General features: G+C 46.2%; 1 protein-coding gene across 6 annotated transcripts in view; it reads left to right on the top strand.

Moving 5' to 3' along the window:
- The window catches only part of L3MBTL3 (L3MBTL histone methyl-lysine binding protein 3), a 558,444-nt gene that overhangs the window by 128,753 nt on the left and 401,957 nt on the right, over nt 1-27,734 (top strand). For all 6 annotated transcript variants that reach the window (XM_069224176.1, XM_069224178.1, XM_069224181.1 and 3 more), the window contains one exon: nt 10,768-10,909. In XM_069224176.1, coding sequence (XP_069080277.1) covers nt 10,768-10,909 — 142 coding nt within the window. The remainder of the gene's footprint in view (nt 1-10,767; nt 10,910-27,734) is intronic.

Genomic DNA, 27,734 nt, shown 5'->3' with positions numbered 1-27,734 from the left:
CAGGCTACTTTGTCTTTTACATGAGTGAATGCTAGCTCCTGCCACCATGATTCTCAGAGGACTCCTGGAACTGCCCCCATCTTTTCAGTAACTGCTTTAATGACAAGTTGCATTAATATCTGGTAGGCCGAGGTCCAATTTTTCCCCACGATTTGGGAAAGAAGGCAGACCATTGGGTCAAGACTAGGATGACCAAAACTTCCACTGGGGGTGACCAAAAAAAAGGGGTTACATAGCCTTCCCAGGGGAGGGGTGGTGAGATACCTAAGGATAAAAGCAAAGAGTCTTTTAAAGGCCCCAAAAAACCTTAGCAGGAGGGTGGGCCCAAGCCACTTTACAATCTTCCTGTAAGTACAAGGGTAGAAACGTTGATCTCAAAAAGGCCTGGTATTTTAACTGTAAACAGCATGGACACCAAACTGGAGGTTTAGCCTGTCCCAATCAACCGTGTGCTTAGAGCAAATCGGGGTTCACACTGAAGATACTATAGTTTCTGAGGGTGGGGTAGATGTTGCCACTCTTGCTGTTTGCCCAATTGGGATTGCAGAAGAGACCACTACCTGTTTCAGGCCATTAACCCCTCTCCATTCTTAGGTCACCATAGCCATGGGATGGGCCTTAGTCACATTGCCAGCATTGGTGTTGCCTCCCTCTCCCAAATGAAATCCTTTGTTCTGAAACCCCAGAAAGCTGGTAGGAGTAATGCTGGGGGTCCTGAAAGGAGCCCCTAGAGTGCATGGAATCATACATCCAGTACTGGCAACAGTATTGAGGTATGATTACAACATGTTTGATACCAAACATGCCCAAGTTTGGAGTTACCATTATGTAGCTGGACCTGTGTCCAGTACACGTGTAAAATGATGTCCCTGCACTCACGAAGTCCATGAAAATGGAGCTTGAGTTTGTGGGGCCACCTCTGCTCATGCAGGGGTGACCTCACACACAGGTACTTGGACCCATCCCTCTGGGCAAGGAGGACTTAACATAGGGGTGACTTACAGTGACCTGGTGCAGTGACCTGTGGTGAAAAAGGATGCATGCACCCCTTCACGCAGGCTGATATGGCAAGCCTGCTGAAACAGTTTGCATGGGCCCCCCCATGGGTGACATAATACATGCTGCAGCCATGGGGAGACCCCCTGGTGTCACAATGCCCTGGGTACCATATACCAGTGACTTAAATGGGAGCACCAGTATGCCAAATGTGGGTTGTTTGTGGGCCAAGCAACCAAGTTTAAACGTGGAGAGCACAGTCACTGGGGTCCTGGTTAGCAGGATCCCAATGAAAACAGTCAAAACATACTGACAACAGGCAAAAAGTGGGGGTAACCATGCCAGAAAGTGGGTACTTTTCTACAGTCGGCTTAGCAGTCCTTTTTCTTTCTTGTTGTCTTGAGGTGGGCAGGAATCTGGTGTGCTAGGTTCAGGGGAGCCCTTAAATCCTAGATTTAGGGGTGTTACAGGCGTCAGAGGGCAGTAGTCAATGGCTACTGTCCCTGAGGGTGGTTACACCCTTCCTGTGTCCACTCCCTTTGGAGAGGGGCGGGCAAACTCCTAACTGTATTAGTCCCTGTCCTCCAAACCAAGATGGATGATTCTGCATGGAGAGGGTCACTTCAGCTCTGGACACCTTAGGGGTGGTCCGAGCTGGAGTGGTCACTCCTCCCTGTTTTACTTCATTTTCCCACCGGACATGCCGCCAAAAGTGGGCTGGTGTCCAGGGCCTGGGCATCTGCACTAGCTGGAGTGCCGTGGAGCACCGTAACATGAGGTCTGAGCCTTTGAGGCTCACCGCCAAGTGTTACAGTTCCTTCAGGGGGGAGTTGTGAAGCACCTCCATCCAGAGCATGCTTGGTTTCTGTTTTCAGCACAAAGGCTCCACAAGGTAGAAACCTATCTTTTAGTGGCAGGCTGGCATATTCTGGTCAGCTTTGCACAAAAGGGTTGATTAAAATACAGGGTGCATCTCTTAGATGCTCTCTGTGTGCATTGTACAATACATCCAACACTTTAATCTTTGTGGGTTTATTATGCTGAGAAGTTTGATACCAAACTTCCCAGCCTCCAGTGAAGCCATCATGGAGCTGTGGAGCTGGTGATGACAACCTCCCAGCCCATGTACTGAAAATGGCCACACTGCGGTTACAGTGTCTAAAAATGATCTTAGACACTGTAGGGGCATATTGCTCATGCACTATGCCCTAACCTATAGTATAGTGCACCCTTCCTGTGGACTGTAGGGCCCGCTAGATGGGTGACTTACCTTTGCCACAGGCAGTGGTTGGTGGGCATTGCACCCTGAGAGGGATGCCATGTCGACTTTACTCTTTTCTCCCCACCAGCACACACAAACTGCAGTGGCAGTGTGCATGTGTTTGGTGAGGGGCCCCTTAGGGTGGCACAATACATGCTACAACCCTAAGGGACACTCCCCGGTCATGGGGCCCTTGGTACCACTGGTACCTTTGACAAGCGCGTTATCGGTGTGCCAATTGTGGAAACAATGGTACAGTTTATAGAAAGAACACTAGTGATGGGGCCTAATTAGCAGTATCCCAGCACACACACAGTCAAGTTAGCAGCAATATCAGAAAAGTGTGTGTGTGTGTGTGGGTGGGGGGTGTTTAGCCATGCCAAAAGGGCCACTTTCCTACAGTGCCCTCCTTGCATAATCCGTTTTTCACCAGTTCAGAGACCCCCGATCCCTGCTCTGGTGCGAAACCACACAAAGGAAAGGGGAATGACCACTCCCCTGTCCATCACCACCCCAGGGGTGGTGCCCTGAGCCCCTCCAGGTGGCCACTTGATTCTGCCATCTTGGAAACAAGATGTGCAGAGGCCCCTGGGATTATTTGCTTTGGTCAGAGCAGGTGACTGACGTCAGTGATCCACCTCTGATAAGCGGTCACCCTGTAGTGACGAAGCCCCCTGCTAGTGCTATTTCGGGACTCCCTTGAGGGTGGGTCCCCAGATTTGGCATGCAGGACTCCACCAGGACTCCTCTGCATCAACCTCTTTTGTTGCTGGTCACTGGAACTGCTGCTGAACTTCATGGGGACTATACAAGCCTGCAACTCCGAGATGACGTTGCCTTCCAATTACTGGAAGGAGAAAGAGAAATAATGTTGCAACATGTCAGCGGCTGTGCATCCTCTGGGTTCAGCAAAACTTCAGCTGCACCAAAGAAGCAAGAAGGAATCTCCCTTGGAGTGAAGGCGTCACTCCCCTGCATCCGCAAGCACCCAAGGCAACGACGTCTAGCTGCTGGGATCTGCTCTCCACAGGAACTACGTGGATCCTCCAACACAGGTGATGATTCTGAGTGGTCCTCTTGGCCCTCTCTGCCTTCTGTCCAGCTTGGGAGACAGTGAGCCCTTCCCTTTCCTTGCAGGACAGTATCCCTGGGCACCACGACTCTTGCAGCAACCAAGACTTGCTGACTCCTGCTCCGAGGGATCAGCAGGCTCCAAGAAACCCCAGCCTCCAGCATTTATCCTTGCAAGGAGAGTCTCTTCTCTGCTGTTCCAGCAACGTGGAACTTCTCTCCAGATGTGCTGAGGTGGCCTCACTGCAACCTAATGTCCCTACTGCCAGTGGGTTGCCTGTGGGGGTTAAGACTGGTTCTGTTGGCTTTCCTGACTGCTGAGGATCAGCCCAGACTCTTCTTCAAGGGTTAAGTCTTCTGGACCTTTCTGGTCCTCTTCTTTTCTATAAATCCTCTTCTGCCCAGATTTGCATTTTCCGCGGCTTGTTGGCAGTTCTCCTGACCACTGACCGACTGTGACCGGTGTGGCACAGCTTCTGAACAGCTTCAGGGACTCTTCTTCTGCTCCTGGTCTCCACAGCTGTCCTTCATCATCTACTGTCGACCCAGATCTTCATCCACAGAAGGGTGGATAGTGGCTCCTGTCCCACCGGGACACTCCTGCGATGACTGGTCTCCGTCCCCTTCTTTTTGCAGGTCCTCTTCTACCGGAATCCACCATTGGGTTCCACTGAACTGGTCCTGTTCTTGCAAAGTTCCTTTTCCAATTCCCCTTGTTAGTCTTTGGGAAGACACGGTAAATTACCTCTTTTTTCCTGGTCGCTGGGGGGGCCATAAGTTCCCGAGTTCTCCCAGCTTCCTTCTAACTAATCTAGATCCTTGGGTGGGGCCTAATTTTGCATTCCACTATTTTGGTATATGATCTCCCCCCCCCCAACACCCCCCCCCCCCCCAACTCTTCCCTCTATAGAGCCCTAGCTATTTTCTGCTATTTCCTGCCAATGCTTGTTATTTTCCTATGCTAATTCGTAATACTTATTGTGTACATATAGTGCGTAGTTATCTTCAGCTGGGGGTACTGCCTATACGCAATCTAGTTCAGTGTTACTGTAATAAATACCTTTTATTTTTCAGGCACTGTGTGGTTCCTTTCATGTGAGATAAGCTACTGCATGACTACTGTGGTATTGCAAGTGCTTTACACTCCTTCTAGATACGTCTTGGCTGCTCACTACAGCTACCACTGGCGAGCCCTGGCTTCCTAGACACTGTCTCACTAACTGATGTTGGTTGTCTGGACCTGGTATAAGGTGCAAACTCCATAGTTGTCCACCACACACTAGGCCAACGTCCTACATCTCCCATTGGCAACAGCCTGGGAGAGTACAACCTGGGCCTCCTCCAGGACATGTGGCAGCACTGATAAGAGTGAGAATAACTAGACAAAAAGCATGCAGTGTTCACGGACCGCAGTGCAAGGCTGGCAGAAGAACTTTTTGGATTCCCTATTTGAGCGAGTGGAAGGGGACATCCCCTTGGAGGTTGAGGCTTGGATAACCAAGCTCTCATGGGTGGGGTGTTGCATCAGCAAACTTGGGTTGCTGGAGCTTGGCAGTGGCAATGGGCAATTGCGCTACTCACAGGAGGTCCTGTGGTGGGTTTGGACCAGGTACCCAGTAGGACATCCGTTAGGGCCTTATTTAAGAGAAACAAGGGGTTCTGAGATAGAAGCTCCTGATTGTTGCACTTCTGTCAGATTAGTCTTGAAGGCCACCTATGGCAACTCAAGGTCCAGGACCTCAGCCACCCTCCTCACCACCATTGAGTAAGAAGCATTTTCCTCAGTAGCCACGGTAGAGAGAGAAAGCATACCAGTATCTGGAGAAGTATCCGGTCTGCTTGCTTCACCCAAGTCTGTACACCAGTCTGTAGGTCTTCATGGAGCTGGTATTCTATAGGGTCCAGGAACCCTCCCATTTACCTCAAAACCTAACCCATAAGAAATCGGCTCACAATCTCACCTAGGAGTAAGACTCTTGCTGACCTTGGCATTCGAGTCGTATTATGCCCATCCGGCTTCGCGTCAGTCGGATTACAATGGGGAAGGCACTGCCAGTGGGTGCGGGCGGTGCCAGGAGCGTCGGCTTAAGGACTGGCGTTGGGGAAGGTCAGAGTGGCATTACCGATGCAGGTCCAGATCAAGGACTGTTTCCTTGGCTGTCCCTCGGCAGAAGGCAAAAGCCACCAGCGTGGAACCCAGAAGAGGCCCCTTTTGACTCCATGGGGTCTGAAGGCACTTCAGTGGGGTTGGGCCGCTTAAAAATGAGGCGAAGCCTGGAACTTCGACGCTCCTTCGTCTCGTCCGCTGATGGATGAGGAGAAGATGAAGAATGCTTTGACTTTTTAGATTTCTTCTTGTGCCTCAATTTAACCGATCGCCCAGAGGACTTGGAGAAGGACAATGATGATGGAGGACTCAGCGGCCGATCCCAGGACCCTCCTGTCTACTGAAATCTCGACTTGCACAGAGTTGAGCGTCTGGCCACCTTCAGCTTTAGGGACCGCTCCCTCAAAGACTTCAGATGCATGGTTCGACACTCGGAGCAACATTGTGGGTCATGCTCCCAGCACCAAAGACACACGAGGTGCAGATCCGTCATAGACATTGCCCGATGACGAGATCCGCAGGGCCCAAAGCCTGCTTTTCTGTGTGACATCCTTGATGCACCAGGAGTAGCGCACTTGGAAAAGTCTTCGACAAAAAAGTGGAAAAATGCCAGTCAAGAAATGACTGAGGGGTAGCCCTCGTTGAATCACTGCTTGCTGGAAAAGAACTGATGTCAGTGCACCAGGGTGGCGCATATATGGGAACCGTGATGTGGTACACAGTGCCGACAATAGACGTGGAGCATATGGATGCCACCTAACTGTGCGGTTCGGTGGTGCTAGCGCGCCTTGTCCTTAGTAAGTAAACTTACAAGGGGACTCGTATATGTTGATGAATCTTTTGGATCGCATAGGTTATCCTAGTCAAGTATAGCGAGTAAAAGAAAACTTCAACAAATCAATCCATTCAACTTAAAATACCATGAACTAATCTAATCAGAAGTACCACCATCACTCATATGAAAGTTCGTCCGGTTTTATTCCCTATTGATTACAATTCTAATCATAAACCTTTATTCAACAATATTGTGATTTCCAAATTATATCATCATCATAAGCAATGAATTCTCAGCACTTTATTAATATGCAATCAACATTAAACAAAGCACAGCAATTCATGAGCTATCGAATAATTCCACAACATAAGTCAGTCAGTCAGTCTAAGTCAGCCTGTCTATCTCCAAATTAGCATCAGCATGTGGGGATTCATGCGAAAACAATTTTGGCAACATCATTAATTTGGAAAAATCTATCTAGAAGAGCGGGAAAAAAAACATTTAAAACAGTGCAGCTGGTACCTAGAAAAAAAAAAGCATTCATTAGTCAATCAGGTTATAGCTGCCTATCCAACATAGATCAGCAACGAGTCAGTCTTCGTCCCCAGGTCATCAGTCATCAATAAGGCTCACAGGAAGCAAGCCCAAGTTTCGTCACTTCGGACAGCGTCTCCTGACGTTATCAACTTTCACCTCTCCATTCTGATTTTTCCCCTCATGTCATGACATTTTATTAGGGTCTCTCAGTCTGTCCCACAATTCGTCCATTGGTCAACCTTATCAGGGTTAATGACTCTAACCTATAATTTTTGTTTACCACTTGTCTACATTATTTTGAGAGTCAAGTTCCATTAACATGATTGGTCCTCTTGTCGATGAGTACATCATCCGGTTCTTCGGGTAACAAAATTGTTTCTCACAACTCTTAGTCTGTAGCTTCATTGTTCGAGTCCTGTGAAAGTACATTTAGCTTACTCTACACATAATTGTATCCATTTGTTCTGATTGTCTCCTGTCTGCTGGTGAGTTTGCAGATTTTACTAGCAGTGTTTCATGGTGAACGCTGTAAAGTTCTAGGTCTCTTTTCTTCAGTTCCAGTCTGCGGCAACTCATCGCGTCTCCACGTTTAAGCAAGCAAGGCCCAGTGCTGACTAAGTCTCTGGTATAGCTAATTTAAAGATATGAAGCATCATGAAATAAATCTTTATCTCTCATTAAAACACAATAGTACAATTATTAAAACATTCACATTATTTAGTACTGTTAACACAAATGGTGACCACTCCCTGTGGGCACATTTTGCACATTACACGTTATTTTCAATGACTGCTAATCAAATGTCAAATTTTCTCATTAGTCATTATACGCAGCTTATTAGCATATTCTCATATTAACATATCTGCTGCAACAGTGGCATTGTTTTTTTGCTCACTGTAGGGAGCTGGCTCTGTATATATTATATCAAAACGAGGTATAATGTGCACAGAGTCCAGTGGATCCCCAGAGACTTTACAGAGGCTAAAGTAGATAACACTAATGCTCTATTTTGTGGTAGTGTGTTCGAGCAGTTAGGCTTATCAGAGAGTAGTGCTAAGCATTTGTTGAAGACACACAATCAAGAAATGAGGCGCACACGCAATGGCTGACTCCAAGCTAATATTTATGTGTCAAAAAATATACTTTGTTACTTTATTTCTAGAACCAGAAGGATCTTTGTTGCAGGTAAGTACAGTTTACAAAATGTGTCACTTCAAGGATCAATGCAGTGTGTTTAGAATTCAGAGATTAAACAGATTTCAGTTAAGTAATACTTTTCATGTTTCAGAAGTAGACATGTCGACATTTTTCATAGAAAGCAATGCAGTCCTGGGGAGGAAAATGTATCAACACAGTTTACAGGTAAGTACTCCATTTACAATCCCAGTCTTCGGGGGGGTTAGGGTGTCCACAGGACAAAGTTTAGGAAGACACCAAAAGTGGACCACCAACAAAACGGGGTCGGCCGGGTGCAGAGGTCAAAATTGGTATTGGGCGCCCAATGGAATCCTAAGGAGACTGGGGGCACTTAGTAAGAACCCGAGACTTCCGGGCACAGACCTGGGGGGGTGGGTTTAGATCAACACTGGGGGGGGTGGAGGGGAGGGGGTCACAGGGCAGCACCAAAATCACACCCTTAGTGGCACAGGGGCGACCGGATGCAGGGTGCAAACATAGCATCGGGTGCCCAATGCTTTTCAGTGGAGGAACCTGGGAGTGGGGAGGCAAGGGGGAGGGGTTACAAAGAGGCTGCAGGCTTGGCCCACGGAGTCAGCTGAAGAAGACTAATGGCTGGACAGGTATGTTGAGAGCCCACTGGACCTGATTGGACCTTCGGTTCGGTTCCTCAAGGCCAGGTGGCTGTGGGTGCAGGGTTACCATTAGGCATTGGGAAATCTTCACTAGAGCCTGTTGTGGCCAAGGGGGTCTTCTGGATTTAGGCTGGAGATGTCATCGTGTTGGTCAAGAGAGGTCAATCCAGAGTAGACTCATGGTCTGAATCGTCTGGGGCCCTTCTGTGGACCGGTGGGTCACCTGGACTTGGGCTGTGGGCGTCGGGTGCAGAGTGGGCAGGACTCGTGGATCCAGGAGGGTCTGGAGTCCTTCTTGGAGTTTTTTTTTGTGGACAGGGCTGCTGTCCTCAGGAGCTCTTTGTCCTTGGTTAAGGAGGCAGTCCTCTGGGGGTTTGTAGAGGTCGCTGGTCCTGCAGGATGCCTTGCCCTTTTTTAGGAGTCTTGAAGCTGCAGACAGGCTGGTAGGGCTGGGGCCAAGTCAGTTGTCGTCTGGAGTCTTCACTGATGCAGCTCTTCAGTCCATCTTCTTTCAGGTCGCCAGGAATCTAAGGAGCAAGGCTCAGGGGTGTCCCAAAATACAATATTTAGAGGCGTTACAGGGGTCAGAGGTCAAGATGGAGGATTTTGCCAGGAGGGGTTCACCTTTGGGGACCCTAGTGGTGGTCCCAGCTGGGGTGGACACTCCTCCTAGTGTTTACTAATTTTCCGGCCTGACCTGCTGCTGAAAGGGAGGCCTGGTCCGGGGGGCAAGCATCTCCACTAGCTGAGGCAGCAAAATAAATGTCAGGAGCCTTTGAGGCTCTCCGCCAGTGTTGCTGTTCCTGCAGGGGTGAGGTGTAAATCACCTTCACCCAGAGCAGCACTGTTCCTGACTCATGAGAGCACAAGGGTCAGAAACTCGCCAGGTATTGCTGGCTGGCATAGACTGGTCAGCCACACACTAGAGAGTCGGGCGAATTTCAGGGGGCATCTCTAAGATGCTCTCTGTGTGCATTTTACTGGCATCAGTGTGGGTTTATTGAGCTGAGAAGTTTGCTTACAAACTTCCCAGCAACCAGTGAAGCCATCATGGAGCTGTGGATTTTGTAATAACAAACTCCCAGCCCGTGTACTCAACAAGGCTACACTGCACTTACAGGGTCTAAGAAAGGACTTAGACACTGTAGGGCCATATTGCTTATGCACCTATGCCCTCCCCTGTGGTTTAGTGCACCCTGCCTTAGGGCTGTGAGGCCTGCTATAGGGGTGACATCCTATGCCACAGGTAGTGGTTTGTGGGCATGGCACACAGAGAGGGATTCCATGTCGACTTAACCTTTTTCTCCCCACCAACACATCCAGTCTGCAATGGCAGTGTGCATGTGTTTGGTGAGGGGTCCCCTGGGGTAGCATAATACTTTTTGCAGCCGTTAGAAAGCCTCGTCGGCAGTTGTGGGTCCCTAGCTCGCTGCGCCACTGGATTTAAGCTAGCCTGACTGATTAGGGGTGATACCCTGAAACCGGTCCCAAAATGCTTGTTTCCATTCCAGGGATGATCTGGCGTGGCAGTTTGGACTGGACTGTTCCACTGGGGAGCAGGGTCAAGAATGATTTGCATATGGCTGGGTCCAAACTGGGGTGACGTGGCGGGCAAACTAACAATGGATTAAACCGATATCTGTGACTGGGTGAGTGTCTGAAAAGTTTCAGCAAACTGTTCATCATTTTATTTTGGTTTTGCTATGTGAGCCCACAATATGTCAAGACAGTTTTTCCTGAGTGGATGCAGGGGCATAATTTGGCACACTGGTATTCGAGGATTTGATTTTTAGCAAGATTTGCCTTTGCCACACGTCGGTTGTTCTACAGCTGTCAACTTACTCCTAGTAAGAGGGGCAGTTTAGGCCAGTTTTATTTTTTCAAGTCCTACCATGGGCCATTTTTCTAAATGCCATCTAGTTTGTTCCATATTAAAATGCGAATTTGATGCAATAAAAGATGTTATGCAGATAATTTAATGGAATGTCAGTTTTTTTCTTCTACTTGGGTAGATTTGTTTGTGTGTCATTACATTGCAGCACAATAATTTAATGTGATGCCAGTCTTTTCTTCTCTTTAGGTAGATTTTTCATGTGTAGCTATGTTGCAGCACAATGTTGTGAGCCTTCTGCTCATTGATACCATGCTTGAAGCCGTAGACTTGAATTCCATCCCAATATTTGTCTTTATATTGTTTTGTTTGCCACAGTTTCGCATGAGTGAATTTGGAACGTTGGAGTTGGTCACAGAAGTGGAGGAAACGGACATGCCAGACACCGTTAAGCCCGCTCCCACAGGCCATGGCTGTGATACCACCAGTGGACCTTTGGATGGCAGCCCGTGCACCAACAGTAAGTCCAAGCCACTAACTGGGTCAAGGTGTGGGCCATGCTGATAGCCAGGACCTGTATGCGCCAATAATAATGGACTTGCTGGCAATGAAGAGGCTGACAATATTGATGGCTTTCACCCCAAGATGGGGCCTAATAGGATGGTTTTTAACCTTGTCTAGTCAGCCATTTGAAGTAGGATATGTTTCAATGCTGTCAGTTAGAAATGAGTATTTTGGTTTTGCCGTTCTGTAATGGGTAGGAGGGGAGTAGGTTAGCTTTCATTGCAATTTCTTTTGGGCACAATTTCTCCTGGGCTGAGGAGACTAGGATGCCTTTCATAGGTCCTTCCATAGCAAGGGAGGACAGAAAACCCTTTACTGCTCTCTCATTGATATGTAGGATTACATCTGCTCGTCGCCTAAGTAGGAGAATGTGGGATAGATTTTCAGTTTCTCTTCTTGGTTGAGGGAAGTAGAATGAATTCTTTAGCTCATCTATTGGCAAGAGAGCATAGGATGGATGATTTTCCCTCTTCTCATACTGGCAAGAGAAAGCACACAGGCTTCCCCTTCTCTCTCCTAGGGTAAGAGGGAGTAGAATGTCCCTATTTTTAAATTTCCACTGGAAGGGTAGCTGCAGTTGACTTTTTATACAGACAGACGACTTGCGCTCATTTATTCTCAGATGTTCTAAGGCAGGTCCAGCTTACTCTTGTGAGTAAGTTTTGTCACTTGAGCAGACCGTGTAAGGAACTTCAGGCACATGTATCGAAATGTGAGCAGCTTGGAACACATGGGCCAACATTGTGCAGCCTCAGACTCATGTAGATTATTTGAGCCTCAGCATCTTAAATCTGTCACCTTTCAACGGTTCCGCAGCTCAAATGCCAAAAAGAGAGTGACATAATGTGCCATAGGTCAAAAACAGGCTTTCTTGTACATCATGTAAGCATTCTGCTTAGTGTGGGATGCACTCTAATGCAATTTCTTTGTTGTCTCAAAATATCTCTTTTGTTGCTCCAATGATGCCCATTACATCAAGGGGTCAGAGAGTACTCTATCTACTTCTTAATATCAAAGTGGAGTGGTACATTGCATTTGTGGACCCTGAACACGTAATTGAAAGCAAATCATTTTAAGTTGACAGTTTTACTGGAGGTGATTATGCCTCTACACAAAGTCACTTCTTTAGCACCTTTGACATCTATAACATCAAATTACATGTAGTGATGCTGCCAATTCTTCAAAAGTATTTTGGATTTATGGAAGGCGCAAAGCATTATCAATTCACAGCTTTACATTAAGAGAAAGAAATGGCACCGTGTGTGATCATCAAATTTCATGTTGTGGTGGCAGCGCACGTTTGCCACCAAGGAGTTTGTTTAACCTTACCTGGACGATTGGCTGGTAATGGGGAATATGGCTCAGCCATGCTTGTCACGCTCAGAAAGCACAATAAGGCTCATTTGCGTCCTTTTTTTCTAACATCCTAGGGATTCTAATGGTACCCAGAGTTTGTGGTTTCCCCTGGAGGAGACCAAGAAATTAGCCAAAATACAGTGAAAATTTCGGCTTTTTTTCAAACAAATGGGAAAAAAGGGCTGCCGATGAAGGCTTGTGTTTTTTTTCTCTGAAAATGGCATCAACAAAGGGTTTCTGGTGCTAAAATCACCATCTTCCCACCTTTCAGGAACGGGCAGACTTGAATCAGAAAACCACATTTTTCAACACAATTTGGCATTTTACTGGGCCATACCCCATTTTTACTATTTTTGGTGCTTTCATCCTCCTTCCAGTTAGTGACAGGAATGGGTGTGAAACCAATGCTGGATCCCGGAAAGCTAAACATTTCTGAAAAGTAGACACAATTCTGAATTCAGCAAGGGGTCATTTGTGTAGATTCTACAAGGTTTTCCTACAGAAAATAACAGCTGAAATAAAAAAATATTGAAAGTGAGCTGAAAAAAACAGCCATTTTTCTCCACGTTTTACTCTAACTTTTTCCTGCAGTGTCAGATTTTTTAAAGCAATATACCGTTACGTGTGCTGGACATATAGGGCTTGTAGGTTCATCAAGATCCCTAGGTACCCAGAGCCAATAAATGAGGTGCACCTTGCAATGGGTTTTCATTCTATACTGGGTATACAGCAATTCATTTGCTGAAATATAAAGAGTGAAAAATAGGTATAAAGAAAACCTTTGTATTTCCAAAATGGGCATAAGATAAGGTGTTGAGAAGCAGTGGTTATTTGCACATCTCTGAATTCCGGGGTGCCCATACTAGCATGTGAATTACAGGCCATTTCTCAAATAGATGTCTTTTTTCACACACTGTCTTACATTTGGAAGGAAAAAATGTAGAGGAAGACAAGGGGCAATAACACTTGTTTTGCTATTGTGTTCCCCCAAGTCTCCCGATAAAAATGGTACCTCACTTGTGTGGGTAGGCCTAATGCTCGCGACAGGAAATGCAACATGGACACATCACATTTTTACATTGAAATCTGACATGTTTTTTACAAAGTGCTTACCTGTAGATTTTGGCCTCTTGCTCAGCCGGCACCTAGGGAAACCTACCGGACCTGTGCATTTTTTAAAACTAGACACCTAGGGGAATCCAAGATGGGGTGACTTGTGGGGCTCTGACCAGGTTCTGTTACCCAGAATCCTTTGCAAACCTCAAAATTTGGCTAAAAAAACACATTTTCCTCACATTTCGGTGACAGAAAGTTCTGGAATCTGAAAGGAGCCACAAATTTCCTTCCACCCAGCGTTCCCCCAAGTCTCCCGATAAAAATGGTACCTCACTTGTGTGGGTAGGCCTGGTGCCCGCGACAGGAATAGATCACACAACGGTCAATGTTGGTCTTACATGAGGCAGCTATTGACCCTGGGGTGATCCATTCCGGACGCAGGCACTAGGTGTAGGCACTCAAGTGGGGTAGTGTTTTTATCAGGAAAGGTGAGGAATCACTGGGGGGTAGGAATTGTGTAGATCCCAGCATATTCCTGTAGTTTGTGTGACAGAAATGTGAGAAAAATAGAGTTTTTATTCAACATTTCAGCTTTGCAGGGTATTCTGGGTAAGAAAACTTTGGGGAATCCACACAAGTCACACCTCTGTGGACTCCCCCGAATGTCTAGTTTCCAGAAAGTTTGGGTTTAGTGTGTTTCTCTATATGGCCGCTGAATGCAGCCTTACAAAACCAGTTTGTTTTGCAATAGATAATTTTGATGTCTTCACAATACGATTTGGGCGGTGGAATTTGGGGCTGAACTAAATTGGGGAGCTCCCAAGAGAACACTCTCTCTCTCTGCTTGCCACGGCATCCACCTGCTCTCTGGGTTGGGCTAACCCACTATTACTCCGTTGCACAGACTATGCTTGCGAAGGGACAGATGTCATCTCTGCTATTGGTTAAACTGTTGCTCCAAAACACTAGCCTAAGTAGACAGTCACAAAATCGATGGTGTGTGTGAGATACGTGCAACAGTAGAGGCCACCTTACCTGCGCTTCTTCCCTCAATCAGCACGTTCTTTCAAGACACTCAAACACCTTGTCACATACCATTCGTCACAGTCTTTAGCACCTCCTGCGCCCAGTCCAACAATCATTATTGGTGCTCCTCCTCGGATTCCCTCATTACCACCCAGCAAAAGTGCCCTTCATCTCTCCTTAGCCGCCCCGCACATACATTTCATTTGTATTATAGCGCAGGTAATGGCTGACTTTACTAATGTACTCAGCTATTTACATAAAATACAGATTTGCTCTTTGCAGTAGGCATATAAACCTTCTGCGCTTCTTTATGGCACTAAACCTGCCACTAGACAAGTCTGACCCTTTTGTAGAAGAAACATAATCACAATACTTACTTGACTTTTTTTTATTGCTGCCTAAAAGCTACAGTTGAAATGCGTCAGTTGAAGTATGTGCATTGCTTTGAAGACGCAAGCTGCAACTGCAAGACAACTGGTGGCAAATATATATGTTCGATGGCATGTGTAGCTGCAGATACACATGCAGTGCACATCCCGCCATCTGGTGTTGGGCTCGGAGTGTTACAAGTTGTTTTTCTTCGAAGAAGTCTTTTCGAGTCACAAGACCGAGGGACTCCTCCCATTTCGGCTCCATTGCGCATGGACATTGACTCCATCTTAGATTGTTTTTTTTCTGCCATCGGGTTTGGACGTGTTCCTTTTCGCTCCGTGATTCGGGTTCGGAAAGTTAGTTAGAATCTCGGAAAAATAGTCAGTATTGTTTGCGTTCGGTATCGGGTTAGTTACAACAGATCGACACAGACTTTGGAAGAGCTCCGGTGGTCCTTCGGGGTTTTCTTCGATCCCCCGTCGGGGCCTGGTCGGCCCGGCCATGTGTCTCTTCAAGGCTGATGGAACGGACCCCATTCCGCTTCTGCCCAAAATGCCATAACAAGTATCCATATACAGATCAGCATCTGGTCTGTAACTTGTGTTTGTCGCCGGAACACAAGGAAGATACTTGTGAAGCCTGTCGAGCGTTTCAGTCCAGGAAGACACTAAGAGACCGAAGAGCAAGGAGACTGCAAATGGCGTCGGCGCCGACAGGACAAGAGCGTTTCGAGGAGGAGGAAGAGACATTCTCCATCCAGGAATCGGATGAGATCGATCCCGAAGAAACACCGAAAACCGTGAGTAAGATGTCGAAACACAAAACTCACGAAAAAAACACCAAAGCCCAGGGGACGCCACCGCCAACAGGCCATGGCTTAACCCGAAAAATAGGTGACCGATCATCGGCACCGAAAAAGGGCACGCTGGTGGCGAAGTCATCCGACTCCAGTCGAGATACCCCCACACAGCAATCTCGGGCCTGAGATAGTGGCTCCGAGCAGGTTCGGCACAGAGATAGCGGCACCGAAATGGGTCGGCACCGAGAGACCACGACGCCAAAAGTAAAGAAGGTTTCGTCGGAACCAAAAAAAAGCAGCCGAAAAGGTTTCGATACCGAAACATCCGGCCTCGGAACCGAAAACAAGTTCCTACACTGAGGAACGAGGACTGTCCACACAAATGAAAACACATAGATTTGGACAGGAATTGGAAACAATAGAGCCAGACTATACACAAAGAAGCCTCCATATACAAAAAGAAACAGGGAAGATCAGTACTCTCCCTCCAATTAAAATGAAACGCAAATTTGCCTTCCAAGAAAAAGACAAGCAGCCACAGGCAAAGGTGGCTAAACAAGTAACCCCGCCACCATCTCCACAATGCTCTCCGCAACCATCACCGGTAGCCACTCCACCAATGATGCAATCACCAACTCATACAGGAATGAGTCAAGATGACCCTGATGCATGGGACCTTTATGACGCACCAGTGTCAGATAATAGTCCTGAATGTTATCCAGCTAGACCGTCGCCACCAGAGGATAGTACAGCCTACGCACAGGTGGTGTCGAGAGCAGCGGCATTCTATAATGTCAGCCTGCATGCTGAGCCCATTGAAGACGACTTTCTTTTTAACACACTGTCGTCCTCACACAGCCAGTATCAAAGTCTTCCTATGCTACCCGGAATGCTAAAACACTCCAAACAAGTGTTTGAAGAGCTTGTAAAAGGAAGGGCCATTACTCCAAGAGTGGAGAAAAAATATAAACCGCCACCAACAGACCCAGTGTACATCACACAACAGCTAACACCGGACTCAGTTGTAGTAGGGGCAGCGCGCAAGAGAGCGAACTCGTATAGTTCAGGAGATGCACCACCTCCAGATAAAGAAAGTCGAAAGTTCGACGCAGCAGGCAATAGGGTGGCGGCACAGGCAGCAAACCAGTGGCATATTGCCAATTCACAGGCTTTGTTGACCTGATACGATAGGGCCCATTGGGATGAAATGCAACACTTTATAGAATATTTGCCCAAGGAGTTCCAAAAGAGAGCGCAGCAAGTAGTAGAAGAAGGACAGAGTATCTCCAACAGTCAGATACGGTCAGCAATGGATGCTGCAGACACAGCTGCTAGAACTGTCAACACAGCAGTAACAATAAGAAGACATGCATGGCTGCGTACTTCAGGATTTAAACCAGAAATACAGCAAGCTGTGCTCAATATGCCATTCAACGGACAGCAGTTGTTTGGGCCGGAGGTGGACACTGCGATCGAAAAACTTAAGAAAGACACTGACACGGCCAAAGCCATGGGCGCACTCTACTCCCCAAAGAGCAGAGGCACATTTCGGAAAGCACAGTTTAGAGGGGGGTTTCGAGGACAAAGCACAGAACCCACAACCTCACAAACAAGACCCACTTACCAGAGCCAGTATCAGCGGGGAAGTTTTCGGGGAAAATATAGAGGGGGACAATTCCAAAAGAATAGAGGGAAGTTCCAAAGTCCCAAAACTCCTCAAAACAAGCAGTGACTTCCAAGTCACAAATCCCCAACACATAACATCTGTGGGGAGGAGACTAACCAAGTTTTACAAACATTGGGAGGAAATAACAACAGACACTTGGGTCCTAGCAATTATCCAGCATGGTTATTGCATAGAATTTCTCAAATTCCCTCCAAACGTCCCACCGAAAACACACAATATGTCAAAACAACATATAGATCTTCTAGGACTAGAAGTTCAGGCATTGCTACAAAAAGAAGCAATAGAATTAGTACCAAACCAACAGAAAGGGACAGGAGTTTACTCTCTGTACTTTCTCATACCCAAAAAAGACAAGAGTCTGAGACCTATACTAGATCTCAGAACATTAAATACATACATCAAATCAGATCACTTTCACATGGTGACATTACAGGACGTAATCCCACTGCTCAAACAACAAGACTACATGACAACACTAGACCTAAAGGATGCATATTTCCATATACCGATACATCCTTCACACAGAAAGTACCTAAGGTTTGTATTCCAAGGGGTACATTACCAGTTCAAGGTGTTGCCATTCGGAATAACAACTGCGCCAAGAGTTTTTACAAAATGCCTGGCAGTAGTAGCTGCACATATCAGAAGGCAGCAAATACATGTGTTCCCGTACCTAGACGATTGGTTAATCAAAACCACACGCTAAAACGGTGTTCACAGCACACGAAGTACGTCATAGAAATCCTCCACAATCTAGGTTTCTCAATCAACTACACAAAGTCACACCTTCTGCCGTGTCAAACACAGCAATACTTAGGGGTGACAATCAACACAGCAAAAGGGATTGCCACTCCAAGCCCACAAAGGGTTCAAGCATTTCACAATGTAATAAAGACCATGTATCCAAAACAAAAGATACAAGTCAAAATGGTGATGAAACTACTAGGCATGATGTCCTCATGCATAGCCATTGTCCCGAACGCAAGGTTGCACATGCGGCCCTTACAACAGTGCCTAGCATCACAATGGTCACAAGCACAGGGTCAACTTCTAGATCTGGTGTTGATAGACCGCCAAACATACACCTTGCTTCAATGGTGGAACAGTATAAATTTAAACCAAGGGCGGCCTTTCCAAGACCCAGTGCCACAATATGTAATAACAACAGATGCCTCCATGATAGGGTGGGGAGCACACCTCAATCAACACAGCATCCAAGGACAATGGGACACTCAGCAAAAACAGTTTCACATAAATCACTTAGAACTATTGGCAGTATTTCTAGCGCTAAAAGCATTTCAACCCATAATAAGCCACAAACACATTCTTGTCAAAACAGACAACATGACAACAATGTATTACCTAAACAAACAAGGGGGGACACACTCAACACAGTTGTGTCTCCTGGCACAAAAAATATGGCATTGGGCGATTCACAACCACATTTGCCTAATAGCACAATTTATTCCAGGAATTCAGAACCAGTTAGTAGACAATCTCTCTCGGGATCACCAACAGATCCACGAATGGGAGATTCACCCCCAAATACTAAACAAATACTTCCAGAATTGGGGAACACCACAAATAGATCTATTTGCAACAAAGGAAAACGCAAAATGCCAAAACTTCGCATCCAGGTACCCACAAGATCAGCCTCAGGGCAATGCGTTCTGGATGAGCTGGTCAGGGATATTTGCTTACGCTTTTCCCCCTCTCCCACTCCTTCCATATCTGGTAAACAAATTGAGTCAAAACAAACTCAAACTCATACTGATAGCGCCAACATGGGCAAGACAACCTTGGTACACAAATTGAGTCAAAACTAACTCAAACTCATACTGATAGCGCCAACATGGGCAAGACAACCTTGGTACACAACACTACTAGACCTCTCTGTAGTGCCTCATGTCAAACTACCAAACAGACCAGTTCTGTTAACACAACACAAACAACAAATCAGGCACCCAAATCCAGCATCACTGAATCTAGCAATTTGGCTCCTGAAGACCTAGAATTTGGACACTTAGACCTTAAACAGGAATGTATGGAAGTCATAAAACAAGCTAGAAAACCTACCACTAGACATTGCTATGCAAATAAGTGGAAAAGATTTGTTTATTACTGCCATAATAATCAAATTCAACCCTTACACGCATCTGCCAAAGACATCGTAAGATCCTTACTACATGTGCAAAAGTCAAAGCTAGCTTTCTCTTCCATAAAGATACATCTTACCGCAATTTCAGCTTACCTGCAAATTACGCACTCAACCTCACTATTTAGGATACCAGTCATAAAAGCGTTTATGGAAGGACTGAAGAGAATTATACCACCAAGAACACCACCAGTTCCTTCATGGAACCTCAACATTGTCTTAACATGACTCATGGGTCCACCTTTTGAGCCCATGCACTCTTGTGAAATGCAATACTTAACATGGAAAGTTGCATTTTTAATTGCCATCACATCTCTAAGAAGAGTGAGTGAAATTCAAGCATTTACCATACAAGAACCATTTATTCAAATACACAAGCATAAAGTAGTTCTACGGACAAATCCAAAATTTTTACCAAAAGTTATATCACCGTTCCACTTGAATCAAACAGTAGAATTACCAGTGTTCTTCCCACAGCCAGACTCTGTAGCTGAAAGAGCACTACATACATTAGACATCAAAAGAGCGTTAATTTACTACATTGACAGAACAAAACTAATTCGAAAAACAAAACAATTATTTATTGCTTTCCAAAAACCTCATACAGGTAATCCAATTTCTAAACAAGGCATTGCTAGATGGATAGTTAAGTGTATTCAAACCTGCTATCTTAAAGCGAAGAGAGAACTGCCTATTACACCAAAGGCACACTCAACCAGAAAGAAAGGTGCTGCCATGGCCTTTCTAGGAAATATTCCAATGACCGAAATATGTAAGGCAGCTACATGGTCTACGCCTCATACATTTACCAAACACTACTGTGTAGATGTGTTAACGGCACAACAAGCCACAGTAGGTCAAGCAGTACTACGAACATTGTTTCAAACAACTTCAACTCCTACAGGCTTAACCACCGCTTTTGGGGAGATAACTGCTTACTAGTCTATGCACAGCATGTGTATCTGCAGCTACACATGCCATTGAACGGAAAATGTCACTTACCCAGTGTACATCTGTTCGTGGCATTAGTCGCTGCAGATTCACATGCGCCCACCTGCCTCCCCGGGAGCCTGTAGCCGTTAAGAAGTTGATCTTGAACATTGGTAAATTTGTAAATTTGAAAATATATTGCTTTAAACTACATTACTCCATTGCATGGGCACTATTACTAGCATACACAACTCCTACCTCACCCTCTGCGGGGGAAAACAATCTAAGATGGAGTCGACGCCCATGCGCAATGGAGCCGAAATGGGAGGAGTCCCTCGGTCTCGTGACTCGAAAAGACTTCTTAGAAGAAAAACAACTTGTAACACTCCGAGCCCAACACTAGATGGCGGGATGTGCACAGCATGTGAATCTGCAGCGACTAATGCCACGAACAGATGTACACTGGGTAAGTGACATTTTCTATATATATATGTTCGGTGGCATGTGTAGCTGCAGATACACATGCTGTGCATAGTCCGCCGTCTGGTGTTGGGTCGGAGTGTTACAAGTTGTTTTTCTTCGAAGAAGTCTTTTCGAGTCACGAGACCGAGGGACTCCTCCTACTTTGGTTCCATTGCGCAATGGGCGTCGACTCCATGTTAGATTGTTTTTTTTCCGCCATCGGGTTCGGACGTGTTCCTTTTCGCTCCGTGTTTCGGGTCGGAAAGTTAGTCAGAATCAACGGAAAATTAGTCGGTATTGTTTAGTTCGGTATCGGGTTAGATTAGAGTCGACACCGAATCCAGAAGAGCTCCGGTAGCCCTTCGGGGTAATTTCGATCCCCCGTCGGGGCCTGGTCGGCCCGACCGCGTGCAACATCCAGACTGATGGAATGGACCCCGTTCCGATTCTGTCCTAAATGCCACAGTAAATATCCCTATACAGACCAACATTTGGTCTGTAACTTGTGCCTGTCACTCGAGCACAAAGAAGAGACGTGTGAAGCCTGTCTAGCGTTTCGGTCGAGAAAAACGCTCCGAGACCGAAGAGCCAGAAGGTTACAGATGGCGTCCACGCCGACAGGACAACAAAGGTTTGAGGGAGAAGAAGAAGCATTCTCCATCCACGAATCAGATTCGGAAGAATTCGACGTCGAAGAAACCGTGAGTAAGACGTCTAAACAAACATCACAGGGGAAAACAGACAAAGCCCAGGGGACGCCACTGCCGACAGGCCATGGCTCAACCCATAAAGTAGGTGACCGTCCATCGGCACCGAAGAAGGGCGAAACGGCGCCGAGATCGTCCGACTCAGGTCGACACACAGGCACGCAGCAATCTCGGGACCGGGAAGGTGCCACGGAAAAGGGTCGACACAGAGACAGCGGCACCGAAGCTGCTCGACACAGAGACAGCGGCACCGAAGCTGCTCGGCACAGAGATAGCGGCACCGAAGATGGTCGACACCGAGAGGGTGCGACGCCGAAAAAGAGGAAAATCTCGTCGGAGCCGAAAATAACAAAAGGCACGGTTTCGGTGCCAAAACGCCCAGCAACCGAACCGAAAGCCAGTTCCTACTCAGAGGAACAATCACTGTCCTCCCAACTTCAAAAACACAGGTTTGAGGAGGAATTACAAACGACTGTAGATCACACGCAAAAGCAGATCTTTATACAAAGTGGTACAGGGAAGATCAGCACCCTTCCCCCAATCAGAAGAAAAAGGAAACTAGATTTCCAACAACAAGAAACAACACCACAAGCAAAATTGGTGAAAAAGGTAACTCCACCACCGGCACCTCCTATATCACCGGCACAGACTCCGTCACAATCACCAGCTCATACCACCATGAGCCAAGATGACCAGGACGCATGGGATCTCTATGACGCCCCAGTATCAGACAATAGCCCTGAGTCGTACCCCACTAAGCCCTCACCACCTGAGGACAGTACAGCGTATGCTCAGGTAGTGGCTAGGGAATCAGAGTTTCATAACATATCGCTGCATTCAGAGCCTATCGAGGATGACTTCCTTTTTAACACCCTGTCCTCCACCCATAGCAATTATCAAAGCCTTCCTATGCTCCCTGGAATGCTAAGGCACGCTAAACAAATCTTTAAGGAGCCAGTTAAAAGCAGAGCAATAACCCCAAGGGTGGAGAAGAAATACAAGGCACCACCCACAGACCCTGCTTTTATTACATCACAACTGACACCAGATTCAGTTGTCGTAGGAGCAGCTCGTAAAAGAGCCAACTCGCACACATCAGGCGACGCACCACCTCCAGACAAGGAGAGCCGAAAGTTTGATGCAGCCGGGAAAATGGTTGCAGTACAAGCTGCAAATCAGTGGCGCATCGCCAACTCGCAGGCACTCCTTGCGCGATATGACAGAGCCCATTGGGACGAGATGCAGCATCTCATCGAACACCTCCCAAAAGAATTCCAAAAACGGGCAAAACAAGTGGTTGAAGAGGGACAGAACATTTCCAACAACCAAATCCGTTCTTCTATGGATGCAGCAGATACAGCTGCAAGAACAATAAATACTGCTGTAACAATAAGGAGGCACGCATGGCTGCGCACGTCCGGCTTCAAACCCGAGATACAGCAGGCAGTGCTTAATATGCCGTTCAATGAACAACAATTGTTTGGCCCAGAAGTGGACACTTCAATTGAAAAATTTAAGAAAGACACTGATGCAGCTAAAGCCATGGGCGCACTCTATTCCCCGCAGGGCAGAGGCACATTTGGCACATTTCGTAAAACCACTTTCAGAGGAGGGTTTCGAGGTCAAGCCACACAAGCCAGCACCTCACAAACAACACCGCCTACCTACCAGGGACAATACCAAAGGGGAGGCTTTCGAGGCCAATACAGAGGGGGCCAATTCCCAAGAAACCGGGGAAAATTTCAAGGTCCGAAAACCCCTCAAAACAAGCAGTGACTCACAGGTCACTCAACCCCTTCACACAACACCAGTGGGGGGAAGACTAAGCCAGTTCTACAAATCTTGGGAGGAAATAACAACAGACACTTGGGTCTTAGCAATTATCCAACATGGTTATTGCATAGAATTTCTCCAACTCCCTCCAAACGTCCCACCGAAAACACACAATATGTCAAAACAGCATTAAGACCTTCTAAGACTAGTAGTTCAGGCATTACTGCAAAAAGACGCAATAGAATTAGTACCAGGTCCACAAAAGAACACAGGAGTTTACTCACTGTACCTTCTAATACCCAAAAAAGACAAAACTCTAAGACCAATATTAGATCTCAGAACACTAAACACCTACATCAAATCAGACCACTTTCACATGGTGACATTACAAGACGTAATCCCACTGCTGAAACAGCAAGACTACATGACAACATTAGATCTAAAGGATGCGTATTTCCATATACCGATACATCCCTCGCACAGGAAATACCTAAGGTTCGTATTCAAAGGAATACACTACCAATTCAAAGTGTTGCCATTCGGAATAACAACAGCGCCAAGAGTCTTTACAAAGTGTCTAGCAGTAGTAGCTGCACACATCAGAAGGCAGCAAATACACATGTTCCCGTACCTAGACGATTGGCTAATCAAGACCAACTCGCTAACAAAGTGTTCACACCACACAGATTGTTATACAAACCCTTTACAAGCTACAAGCTGGGTTTCTCCATCAACTATGCAAAGTCACACCTTGTGCCGTGTCAAACACAGCAATACTTAGGAGCGACAATCAACACAACAAAAGGGATAGCCACTCCAAGTCCACAAAGGGTTCAAAATTTTCACAAGGTGATACAAGCCATGTATCCAAATCAAAAGATACATGCAAAAATGGTATTAAAACTCCTAGGCATGATGTCCTCATGCATAGCCATTGTCCCAAACGCAAGATTGCACATGCAGCCCTTATCATCACAATGGTCACATGCACAGGGTCAACTTCTAGATCTGGTGTTGATAGACCGCCAAACATACATCTCGCTTCTATGGTGGAACAGTACAAATTTAAACAAAGGGCGGCCTTTCCAAGACCCAGTGCCACAATACGTGATAACAACAGATGCTTCCATGACAGGGTGGGGAGCACACCTCAATCAACACAGCGTCCAAGGACAATGGGATGTACATCAAAGAAAGTTACATATAAATCACCTAGAACTGTTAGCAGTATTTCTAGCATTGAAAGCATTCCAACCCATGATATCCCACAAATACATTCTTGTCAAAACAGACAACATGACGACAATGTATTATTTAAACAAACAGGGGGGGGGGGACACTCGACACAGTTGTGTCTCCTAACACAAAAAATATGGCATTGGGCAATTCACAACCACATTCGACTAGTAGCACAATTTATTCCAGGGATCCAGAACCAGCTAGCAGACAATCGCTCTCGGGATCACCAACAGGTCCACGAATGGGAAATTCACCCCCAAATCCTGAACAATTACTTCCAAATTTGGGGAACACCTCAAATAGATCTATTTGCAACAAAAGAAAACGCAAAATGCCAAAACTTCGCATCCAGGTACCCACACCGGCAATCCCAGGGCAATGCTCTATGGATGAATTGGTCAGGGATATTTGCGTACGCTTTCCCCCCTCTCCCTCTCCTTCCATATCTAGTAAACAGATTGAGTCAAAACAAACTCAAACTCATACTGATAGCACCAACATGGGCAAGACAACCTTGGTATACCACACTACTAGAACTGTCAGTAGTACCTCATGTCAAACTACCCAACAGGCCAGATCTGTTAACACAAAACTAACAACAGATCAGGCATCCAAACCCTGCATCGCTGAATCTAGCAATTTGGCTCCTGAAATCCTAGAATTTGGACACTTGAACCTCACACAAGAATGTATGGAGGTCATAAAACAAGCTAGAAGGCCATCCACTAGACACTGCTATGCAAGTAAATGGAAAAGATTTGTTTGTTACTGCCATAATAATCAAGTCCAACCATTGCATGCATCTCCAAAAGATGTAGTAGCATATTTACTACATCTACAAAAAGCAAATCTAGCTTTTAATTCCATAAAAATACATCTCGCAGCAATATCTGCTTACCTGCAGATTACTCATTCAACTTCCCTATTTAGAATACCGGTCATTAAAGCGTTTATGGAGGGCCTAAAGAGAATAATACCACCAAGGACACCACCTGTTCCTTCATGGAACCTCAACATTGTCTTGACAAGGCTCATGGGTCCACCTTTCGAACCCATGCATTCTTGTGAAATGCAATACTTAACGTGGAAAGTTGCATTTCTCATTGCCATTACATCTCTAAGAAGAGTGAGTGAAATTCAGGCATTTACTATACAAGAACCATTTATTCAAATACACAAAAATAAGGTAGTTCTTAGAACCAACCCAAAATTCTTACCAAAGGTCATCTCACCGTTCCACTTAAATCAAACAGTAGAATTGCCAGTGTTCTTTCCACAGCCAGACTCAATAGCTGAAAGAGCACTACATACATTAGACATCAAAAGAGCACTAATGTACTACATTGACAGAACAAAACTAATTAGGAAAACAAAACAACTATTTATTGCATTTCAAAAACCTCATACAGGAAATCCAATATCAAAACAAGGTATAGCTAGATGGATAGTTAGGTGCATCCAAACCTGCTATCTTAAAGCAAAGAGACAGCTGCCTATTACACCAAAGGCACACTCAACCAGAAAGAAAGGTGCTACCATGGCCTTTCTAGGAAATATTCCAATGAACGAAATATGTAAGGCAGCAACATGGTCTACGCCTCACACATTTACTAAGCACTACTGTGTAGACGTGTTATCTGCACAACAAGCCACAGTAGGTCAAGCTGTACTAAGAACTTTATTTCAAACTACTTCCACTCCTACAGGCTGAACCACCGCTTTTTGGGGAGATAACTGCTTACTAGTCTATGCACAGCATGTGTATCTGCAGCTACACATGCCACTGAACGGAAAATGTCACTTACCCAGTATACATCTGTTCGTGGCATTAGTCGCTGCAGATTCACATGCGCCCACCCGCCTCCCCGGGAGCCTGTAGCCGTTCGGAAGTAATCTTCAACATTTGTACATTTGTAAATATATTACTTTAACATTCATTTTGTACATACTTAGTCATTCCATTGCATGGGCACTATTACTAACATACACAACTCCAACCTCACCCTCAGCGGGGAAAACAATCTAACATGGAGTCGACGCCCATGCGCAATGGAACCAAAGTAGGAGGAGTCCCTCGGTCTCGTGACTCGAAAAGACTTCTTCGAAGAAAAACAACTTGTAACACTCCGACCCAACACCAGACGGCGGACTATGCACAGCATGTGAATCTGCAGCGACTAATGCCACGAACAGATGTACACTGGGTAAGTGACATTTTCCATATATATATATATATATATATATATATATATATATATATATATATATATATATATATATATATATATATATATATATGTTCGATGGCATGTGTAGCTGCAAACACATGCTGTGCATATCCCGCCATCTAGTGTTGGGCTCGGAGTGTTACAAGTTGTTTTTCTTCGAAGGAGTCTTTTGAGTCACGAGATCGAGGGACTCCTCCCCTTTCGGCTCCATTGTGCATGGGCGTCGACTCCATCTTAGATTGTTTTCTTTCCGCCATCGGGTTCGGATGTGTTCCTCTTCGCTCCGTGTTTCGGTTCGGAAAGTTAGTTAAATCTCGGAAAAATCGACGATATTGTTGGCGTTCGGTATCGGGTTAGTTAGCGCAAATCGACACCGAATCAAGAAGAGCTCCAGTAGCCGTTCGGGGCTTCTATTCCCCGGCGGGGCCTGGTCGGCCCAACCGCGTGCATCTTCAAGGCTAATGGAACGGACCCCATTCCGCTTCTGCCCCGAATGCCACAACAAGTATCCTTACACAGATCAACATCTGGTCTGTAATTTGTGTTTGTCCCCCGAACACAGAGGATACCTGCGAGGCCTGTCGGGCGTTTCGGTCGAAGAAAACGCTACGGGACCGGAGAGCACGAAGGCTTCAAATGGCATCGGCGCCGTCAGGACACCACGACCTTGAGGAAGAGGAGACTTTCGCCATCGCTGTCTCGGACTCGGACGAGCACGAAACAGAACAGGCGCCGAAAACCGTGAGTAAACCAGCCCCGGCCAAAACTCATGCCAAAATCATGAAGGCCCAGGGGACGCCACCGCCGGCAGGCCATGGCTTAACCCGTAAAATCGGTGACCATCCATCGGCACCGAAAAAGGGCACACACGTGTCGAAGTCATCCGATTCTGGTCGAGATCCCGGCACAGTGCATACTCAACACCGAGAACCTGGCTCAGACCAGACTCGACACCGAGAGACCGGCTCCGAGATAAGTCGGCACCAAGAGA

The sequence above is a fragment of the Pleurodeles waltl genome, chromosome 3_1 (assembly GCF_031143425.1).
Source record: "Pleurodeles waltl isolate 20211129_DDA chromosome 3_1, aPleWal1.hap1.20221129, whole genome shotgun sequence".
NCBI lineage: Eukaryota > Metazoa > Chordata > Amphibia > Caudata > Salamandridae > Pleurodeles > Pleurodeles waltl.
Note: the sequence above shows the minus strand (reverse complement) of the source record. Positions and strands in the feature narration are given on the sequence as shown.